Source organism: Lepus europaeus, chromosome 15 (genome assembly GCF_033115175.1).
Source record: "Lepus europaeus isolate LE1 chromosome 15, mLepTim1.pri, whole genome shotgun sequence".
Lineage (NCBI taxonomy): Eukaryota > Metazoa > Chordata > Mammalia > Lagomorpha > Leporidae > Lepus > Lepus europaeus.
The window spans coordinates 54,623,393-54,633,151 of NC_084841.1; the positions used below are offsets into that span (position 1 = coordinate 54,623,393).

At 38.2% G+C, this 9,759-nt stretch overlaps 1 protein-coding gene across 1 annotated transcript; it reads left to right on the forward strand.

Moving 5' to 3' along the window:
* Positions 1-8,619: 8,619 nt before the first annotated feature.
* Positions 8,620-9,224, forward strand: LOC133774349 (cAMP-regulated phosphoprotein 19-like). Its single transcript, XM_062211980.1, has one exon. It carries the CDS (start codon positions 8,655-8,657, stop codon positions 8,991-8,993), a length of 339 nt encoding a protein of 112 aa, XP_062067964.1. The 5' UTR covers positions 8,620-8,654; the 3' UTR covers positions 8,994-9,224.
* The last annotated feature ends 535 nt before the right edge of the window (positions 9,225-9,759 follow it).

The window sequence follows — 9,759 nt, forward strand, 5'->3', positions numbered from 1 at the left end:
CACCCACTGTTGGTGGGAATGTAAACTACTACAGCTGTTGTGGAAGATAGCATGGAGATCCCTCTGAAAGCTGAAATTAGATAGTCCATATAACTCAGCCATCCCACTCCTGGGATATTACCCAAATGAATGTAAAACAGCATATGAAACAGTTATTTGTACCCCCTCCCCATTTTATTGCAGCTCAATTCACAATAGCTAAGATATGGCTTGGAGAAGGTATCAAAAGGGAAATACAATGATTCCTGAAAATGAATACAGATGACAACACAACATGTCAAAACTTATGACACACAGCAAAAGCTGCATGAAGATGAAATTTTTAGCTGCTAATTTTGACATCAAGGAATTAGAAAGGCATCAAGTAAATGATCTATCCATACATCTCACCCATCTGGAAAAACAACAGCAAAGCAATTCTAAAATTAGTAGGGGAAACTAATAATTAAAATGAGAGACATAACCAAACTTAAACTATAAGATACACAACATCAGTGCAATAAAGTACTATTTCTTTGCATAATAAAAATTTGATACACTATTGGCCCAAATAACAAGAGGGAAAATACCCAAATCATTCAAATCAGAAATGAAAAAGAAGTCGTAATATTGGATACCACAGAAATAAAAAGAATTGAGGAATTACTACAAACAGTTCTATGCCAAACAATTGGAAATTCTAAAAGAAATTGATTCCTGTACACATAGTGCCTACCAAAATTAAAACATGAAAACACAGAAAACCTAAACAGACAAATATCTGTCACTGAGCTTGATTCAGCAGTAAAGATTCTTACAGAAATGAAAAGAAATGGCTTCACTGCTGAATTCTACCAGATATTTAAAAAAGAACTAATTCCAATTGTTCTCCAACTATTCAAAATAACTGAAAGGCATTTACTCCTCCAAAATTCCTTCTAGGAGACCAGCATCATATTAATTGCATCTTAATTACAAATCCCCAAAATGATTTAAGAAACAAAAAGGATAGCCCAATATCTCTGATGAACATAAATGCAAAACTCTTCATTGGCTGGTGCCGTGGCTCACTTGGCTAATCCTTTGCCTGTGGTGCCTGCACTCTGGGTTCTAGTCCCGGTTGGGGCGCTGGATTCTGTCCCGGTTGCTCCTCTTCTAGTCCAGCTCTCTGCTGTGGCCCAGGAGGGCAATGGAGGATGGCCCAAGTGCTTGGGCCCTGCACCCGCATGGGAGACCAGGAGGAAGCACCTGGCTCCTGGCTTTGGATCAGTGCAGTGCCGGATTTGGTGGCCATGTCGGGGGTGAACCAACAGAAGGAAGACCTTTGTCTCTGTCTCTCTCTAACTCTGCCTGTCAAAAAAAAAAAAAAAAAAAAAAGGCAAAAAAAAAAAACAACCAAAAAAAAACAAAAAAACAAAAAAACAAAAAACCCACAACTCTTCATCAAAATACCAGCTAATCCAATCCAACAACTCATCCAAAAGATCATTCAACCAGACCAAGCAGGATTCATCCCTGGCATGCAGGGATGGTTCAGCATTTGCAAATCAATAAATGTGGTACATCAAATTAACAAATTGAAGCATAAACGTCATGATTCTCTCAATATAAAGAAAGCATTTGATAAAATACACTGTCCTTTCATGATAAAAACCTTAAGAAATTGAATCAGAAGGAACAGTCCCCAAAACTCTCAAGGCAATATATTAAAACCCACTTCCAGCATATTAAATAGGGAAAAGCAGGCATTTCCAACTAAGATTCAGAACCAGACAAATATGCTCAGTTTTACCATTGCTATTCAATAAAATTCTGGAAGTTAGATCCAGGCCATTAGGCATGAAAAGAAAACAAAAAGAAAAACAAAAAAACATTGAGGGCCACAGCAATTCAGAGGAATTCCTTCCCCCTCCACACAAGCTGCACAGCGCTAATTGCCTGACAACAGGAGGGGAGTGGGAGCTACCCCTACTGAGGGAAATCCCCACCTATGGGATTCTTCCAGTTGCCCAGCACCATCAAGAAATTAGGGGGGCTGAAATGACCTAACTAGAGAAAATAAAATCCCTCCCCCACCACTAACACTGAAGCTGGTTGGAAGGACCAGAGACAGTGGCACTGGAAACACCTTAATTTTCTTATGGAAAGGACTTAGTTTCATTATAAACAAGACTGGCTAGCAGTGCAGAGTGGCCCCACTGACAATCCACAATCTGGAGAGCCCTGGGAGCTAATTCAGAAACTAGTGACGACATAAGAGGAGACAGAGTGTGGCTAGGCCTTGGGCAACTACAGACCATTTCTCTGCACCCTCTGAGCTCTTCAGTTACATATAGCAGCTCATAACAGAGGGAATCATGCTAACAGGAAAGACTCCACAGATCAAATGAGCAGTTCATTAAGCAGTGTGGATGAGTGCTAGGCATACTGGGGACTAACACCAGGTTTTCTCACAGCTGTTAGGAGAAGGGCAGATCACACCAACAGAGGTGACCATTCCTCTCCAACCAGTTAACCAGTGGAGAGCTACCAAACCCAATGGGGAAGGGGTCTTTCCTTGGATAGTTGCCCCACCCTGGAATACTGAACACAGCACCCTGGCCACACCCAGTACACACCTCTTGGTATTCATTGAAAGTATAGATGTCCCATTAAACCACAGAGACACAGACCAAAGATAAAAGACACCAATTTAAAAAACTACACAAATGTCAAAAAACAAAGGAAAAAAATTTAAAAACAAGAATCAGGAAGACACTATGAGTCTCTCAAAGGAACATTATAACATTTCAATACTAGAAGATGAAGATAGTGCCAGCACTGTGGCCTAGCGGGTAAAGCTGCCGCCTGCAGTGCCAGCATCCCATATGGGCACTGGTTTGAGTCCCGGATGCTCCACTTCCAATCCAGCACTCTGCTATGGAATGGGAAAGCAGTAGAAGATGGCCCAAGTCCTTAGGCTCCTGCACCCGCATGAGAGATCAGGAAGAAACTCCTGGCTTTGGATGGGCACAGTTCTGGCTGTTGCGTCCATCTGGAGAGTGAACAATCAGATGGAAGACCTCTTTCTCTCTCTGCCTCTCCTTCTCTCTGTGTAACTTTTTCAAATAAAATAAATAAATCTTTGAAAAATAAATCTTTGAAAAAAAGAAAATGAAGAAATTGAGGAAATGCAAAAACAGAATTCAGAAAAATAATCAGATTATTTAGAAACAATCAGAAGGAAATTCACAAACTAAAGAAAACTATGATATGAAAATTTTTCCCATGAAATTGAGATATTAAAGATAAATCAAATTAAATAATAGAAATGAAGAATTAAATAGATCAAATTAAAAGTGCAGTGGAAAGTTAACAACAGAGTTGGTGAGGAAAAAGAATGAATAGGTGATCTAGAAGACAAATCTATGGAAATTTTACAGTCAGACCCAAAATAATAAATTAGAAAACTTAAAAAACATTGATGCAGATCTATAAGACACTGTCAAATGATCCAACATATGGGTCTTCGGAGTCCCTGAAGGCATGGAAAGATAAAGGATTAGAAGACCTTTTCATTGAAAGGATAACAGAAAAACCTCCCTAATTTGGAGAAAGAAAGGGACATCCAAATACGGGAAGCACATAGAACTCCCAATAGACATGACCAGAAAATATCTTCACCATGACACATTGTAGTCAAACTCTCCACAGTAAAACAAAGAAAAGATTCTAAAATGGGCATGAGAGAAATGCCAGATTACATTCAGAGGAATCTCAATTAGACTCACAGCAGATTTCTCATTAGAAACATTACAGGCTAGGAGAGAATGACAAGATGTATTCCAATTTAAGAAAAAAGAACTGTCAACCCAGAATACTGTACCCTGCAAAGCTCTCATATATGAATGGAAGTGAAATAGACTTTCAATAACAAACAAAAGTTGAAAAAAATTTGTTTCTACCCATCCAGCCCTACAAAATATGCTCAAGGATGTGCTACATACAGAAACAGAAAGACATCACTACTCAAGAAGGTGAATCTTCCAGTAAAAGTACAAAGGAAATCCAAAGTAAATAATTGGAATATTAATGGAAAAATAGCACTCTCCAGTTAAAAGACACAGACTAGCTGAATGGATTAAAAAAGAAAACTAATTATTTGCTGCCCACAAGAAACACATCTCACCAACAAAGATGCATACAGACTGAAAGTCAAAGGCTGGAAATAGATATTCCATGCTAACAGAAAACAAAAAAGAGCTGGTGTAGCCATCCTAATATCAGACAAAATAGACTTAAACACAAAAACTGTTAAAAAAGACAAAGAAGGCACTATGTAATGATTAAGGGATCAATTGAACAGGAAGATGTGACTAACATAAACATATATGCGCCTAATTACAGGGCACCTGGCTATTAATAAGAAATGCTAATGGATTTAAAGGGAGTCAAAGACTCAAATATAATAGTAATGGGAACTTCAATATTCTGCTTTAAACAATGGGTAGACCAACCATAAAGAAAATCAACAAGGAAATAACAAAGTTAAATGACACTATAGATCAAATGGATCAAACATATTTACAGAGCTTTCCTCCTATAGCCTCAGAATACACAGTCTTCTCACCAGTGCATGGAATTTTCTCTAGGATTGACAATAAGCAAGGCCTTAAAGCAAGTCTCATCAAATTTTAAAAAATAAAAATCATATCATGCATCTTCTCTGACCACGATGGAATGAAGTTGGTATTCAACAACTCAGGAATCCTCAGAACATATGTAACACATGGAGACTGAACAACATGCTCCTGAACAAACCGTAGGCCATAGAAGAAATCAAAAGAGAAACAAAAAAATACCTGGAAACAAATGAAGATGACAAATGGATAAATCTTTCATGTTCACAGATAGGAAGAACCAATATTGTCTAAATGTCCATACTTCCAAAAACAATTTACAGATTCAATGCGATACCAATCAAAATACCAAACAAACTGTTGAAATCTTTACCTAATATATACTAAACTGATCTTCTGTATATAAAGAGAATTGAAAATGAATCTTGATGTGAATGGAGGGGGAAAGGGAGCGGGAAAGGAGAGGGTTGCGGGCTGGAGGGAAGTTATGGGAGGGGGGAAGCCATTGTAACCCATAAGCTGTACTTAGGAAATTTATATTCATTAAATAAAAGTTTAATAAAAAAATACGAAACATATTCTTCTCAGATCTAGAAAAGATGCTGAAATTTATTAGGAAATACAGGAGACCCCGAATAGCTAAAGCAATCTTATACAACAAAAAAGCTGGAGGCACCACAATACCAGATTTCAGGACACACTACAAGGCAATTATAATCAAAACAGCTTGGTACTGGTACAAAAACAGATTGATAGACCCATGGTACAGAACAGAAATGCTAGAAATCAATCCAAGCATCTACAACCAACTTATATTTGACAAAGGAGCTAAAATCAATCCCTGGAGCAAGGATGGTCTCTTCAACAGTGCTTTTCAGACTCAATAGTCTCTTTCCCAGTGCTGGGAAAACTGGATAGCCATATGCAGAAGCATGATGCAAGACCCCTACCTGATATCTTTCATTAAAATCCACTCAAAATGGACTAAAGACCTAAATTTATGGTGAAACACTACTAGACATTGGCATAGACAAAGAGTTCTTGAAAAAGACCCCAGTGACACAGGCAATCAAAGTCATGATCAACAAATGGCATTACATCAAATTGAGAAGCTTCTGTACTGCAAAAGAAACAATTATCAAAGTGAAGAGGCAACTGACAGAAAGGAAGAAAATTTTTGCAAACTCTATGACTGATAAATGATTAATAACTAGATTATACAAAGAGATCAAGAAACTCAAGAGTCAACAATAAACCAAACAAACCAGTTATGAAATGGACAAAGGACTTTAACAGACATTTTTCAAAAGAGGAAACCCAAATGGCCAACAGACACATGAAAAAATGCTCAGGATCACTAGCTGTCAGGAAAATGCAAATCAAAACCACAATGAGGTTTCACTTCCTTCCCATTAGAATGACATTCATACAGAAATCAACAAACAACAAATGCTGGTAAGCATATCTGGAAAAGGCACCCTAATCCACTATTGGTGGTGATGTAAACTGGTAAAGCCACTATGGAAGACAGTATGGAGATACCTGAGATACCTGAGAAATAGCACAATAGCAAACACATGGAATCAACCCAAATGCCCATCAACTGTAACTGGATAAATAAATTATGGGATATGTACACCATGGCATAATACACAGTGGTTAAAAAAACCAAAATCTGGTCATTTGCAACAAAATGGATGAAACTGGAAACATTATACTTAGTGAAATAAGCCAGTCCCCCAAGAGACAAATTCTGTATATTCTCCCGGACATGTGATAACTAATAAAGCACCTAAAAGGCAACTTGTAGAAGTGAAATTGACACTTTGAGAAGCAATGGCTTGGAACACCCTTCTCCTGACTGCTGACAAACATGTTTTTTTTTTTTAATTTTTGGTTATCTTTTCCTTTACTTATCTATTTTTCTTTCATACCAATTCTAAAACTCATTACATAACAGAGTTAAAGACACGTATACAAAGGTAATTGAAATATATCTTAGTAAAAAATAAAAGTGAGAACAAGAAAGGGAATATGAAGGGGGTGGCAGTATGGGTAGGAGGGTGGGCACGATTATGATCCTAAAGTTGTAACTATGATATGTATGAAGTCTGTAAATGTAAAGCAGTATAGTTCTGCATACATTCTTATGGATTCTCTTCAAAGAGTACAGTTTAAAAACTTTCCTTGGGATCCTAAATCCTCTTAAGCTGAGGCGTAAAAATAGCATTTTCAGTGCTAAAATGATCATATAGATAGGAACAAGTGTTAAAGTGATGATATAAATAGGAATAAGTGTTTGGCAATAATAACAGAATTAAAAAGGAGTGAATACTCCAACAGACTCATGACAGTTGCCTTAAGTAGCACTCTGACCTCAGAATCAGCCCCAGTGGTATTCTGGTATGTCTGAAAAGCCCAGGGTAGCATTTCAGGCATGGAAAGCCAGGACACTGTGGCAAAAAATGTTATATATGAAGGATCTCTGTGGGTGAGACCCCAGTTGAAAGAGGCAGCCACCAAAGAAGGGTGTATTTTTCTCTGAAAGGAAGAGAGAACTTCCACTTTGCTTATGGCTTTGGTGAGTTGTGGATCCAAAAGTCTCCCATAGCCTAAACAGCTAAGAGAGTCAAGAGCCTCAGGTGATCACTGACCTCATATATAAGAGTGTTAATTATTAAATAAACAAGAGTCACTGTGCACTAATGTCCCATGCAGGACCTCTGTCCCAAGAGAGTTTTATTATGAGACTTAAACATCAAATTGAGAAGTTTCTGTATGGCAAAAGAAGCAGGAAAGTGAAGAGGCAACCGATAGAATGGGAAAAAATATTTGCAAACTACGCAACCGATAAAGGATTAAAACCAGAATCTACAAAGAGATCAAGAAACTCCACAACATCAAAACAAACAACCCACTTAAGAGTTGGGCCAAGGACCTCAATAGACATTTTTCAAAAGAGGGAAATCAAATGGCCAACAGACACATGAAAAAATGTTCAGGATCACTAGCAATCAGGAAAATGCAAATCAAAACCTCAATGAGGTTTCACCTCACCCCGGTTAGAATGGCTCACATTCAGAAATCTACCAACAACAGATGCTGGAGAGGATGTGGGGAAAAAGGGACACTAGCCCGCTGTTGGTGGGGATGCAAACTGGTTAAGCCACTATGGAAGTCAGTCTGGAGATTCCTCAGAAACCTGAATATAACCCTACCATACAACCCAGCCATCCCACTCCTTGGAATTTACCCAAAGGAAATTGGCGAATAAAAAAGCTGTTTGCACCTCAATGGTTATTGCAGCTAATTCACAATAGCTAAGACCTGAAATCAACCTAAATGCCCATCAACAGTAGACTGGACAAAGAAATTATGGGAATATATACTCTAGAGAATACTATACAGCAGTCAAAAACAATGAAATCTGGTCATTTGCAACAAAATGGAGGAATCTGGAAAACCTCATGCTGAGTGAAATAAGCCAGTCCCAAAGGGACAAATATCATATGTTCTCCCTGATCGGTGACAACTAACTGAGCACCTAAAAGGAAATCTGTTGAAGTGAAATGGACACTATGAGAAACAGTGACTTGACCAGCCCTTGTCCTGACTGTCGAGGAACAACTTACTATTTTATTCCTTTCAGTATTTTTTTGTTCTACTTAATACTATTGGTTGAACTCTGTAATTAACACACAATTATTCTTAGGTGTTTAAATTTAACTGAAAAGTGATCCCTGTTAAATATAAGATGGGAATAAGAGAGGGAGAGAAGGAGGAGGTGTACAGTTCGGCACATGTTGAATCAGAATTACCCCTAATGGTAGAGTTAGAAATGTGCCAGGGGAGTCCAGTTCAGTCCCATCAAGGTGGCACGTACCAATGCCATCTCACTAGTCAAAGTGATCAGTTTCAGCTTATAATTGATCATAATGATAGGATTAAGTGTCAAAGGGATCACATAAACAAGACTAGTGTCTGCTAATACTAAGTGATAGAATTAAAAAGGAGAGTCTGAAAGCTGGACCAGCGGGGTTAGGCAGAGAGAGCAGCATGTCCGCGGAAGTCCCCGAGACAGCCTCCACGGAGGAGCAGAAGGAAATGGAAGATAAAGTGACTAGTCCAGAGAAAGCTGAAGAAGCAAAATTAAAAGCAAGATATCCTCATCTGGGACAAAAGCCTGGAGGTTCAGATTTCTTAAGGAAACGATTGCAGAAAGGGCAAAAATACTTTGATTCTGGGGATTACAACATGGCAAAAGCAAAAGTGAAAAACAAGCAACTTCCTACTGCAGCCCCGGATAAAACGGAGGTCACTGGTGACCACATTCCCACTCCACAGGACCTTCCTCAACAGAAGCCATCCCTTGTTGCTAGCAAGCTGGCTGGCTGATTAAAAGAGCTGAACTGCATGAATCTTCTAATTCCCATTATTTCTCTTACTATGTTACCTATTCACTTCTTACTTCCTTTCATTCTCTGAGTCATTTGAAACTGACAGCTTTGCAGGTAGCGGTAGTGTGTGCTGCTATTGTAAGGGAATATACATGTGTAGAGTTTTTGATTAGTTAAACAGTGCACTGATAAAGACATGATAGAGCAACGTAATTTACTTGAAAATAATTGTATATATTACCTAACTCCTAGTGTAGGTTCCAACAAGTAACAAGTTTTACAATTTTAATGGTTTGGCTTTACTTACTTCATCTTAATTATAGCATTGTATGTTACTCTTATTTAACATAACCTCTTGTATTGATTTTTTTCTGTATTTTCCTTTTGGATTTTGTAAAACAGAAGTTTAAGACCACAAGTTGTAAGAAAAGTTACGTAATTCAAACACAACTATATGGGATTCCAGAAGATTTGTATTTCTGTGGTTGAACTTGAATGACCTGTTTCAGCTTTAACAGAATTTTACTTGGGCAATATTTGCCCATTCTGGTGTAACTTATGTGACTCTAGTGCTTAACAGCTGCCATTGAAGCTACTATTCTTACTCAGTTCTATAATGGTAGAATACCTTCTTTTAAAAAAAAAAAAAGATTTATTTGAAAGGCAGGGTTACAGAGAGGCAGAGGCAGAGAGAGAGAGAGGGTGAGGTCTTCCATCTGCTGGTTCACTCCACAAATGGCCACAAAGGCTGGGGCTGTGAGGAT

Excerpts from the sequence above, each read along its gene's own strand:
- LOC133774349 (XM_062211980.1), top strand. The coding sequence starts at position 8,655 with ATGTCCGCGGAAGTCCCCGAGACAGCCTCCACGGAGGAGCAGAAGGAA.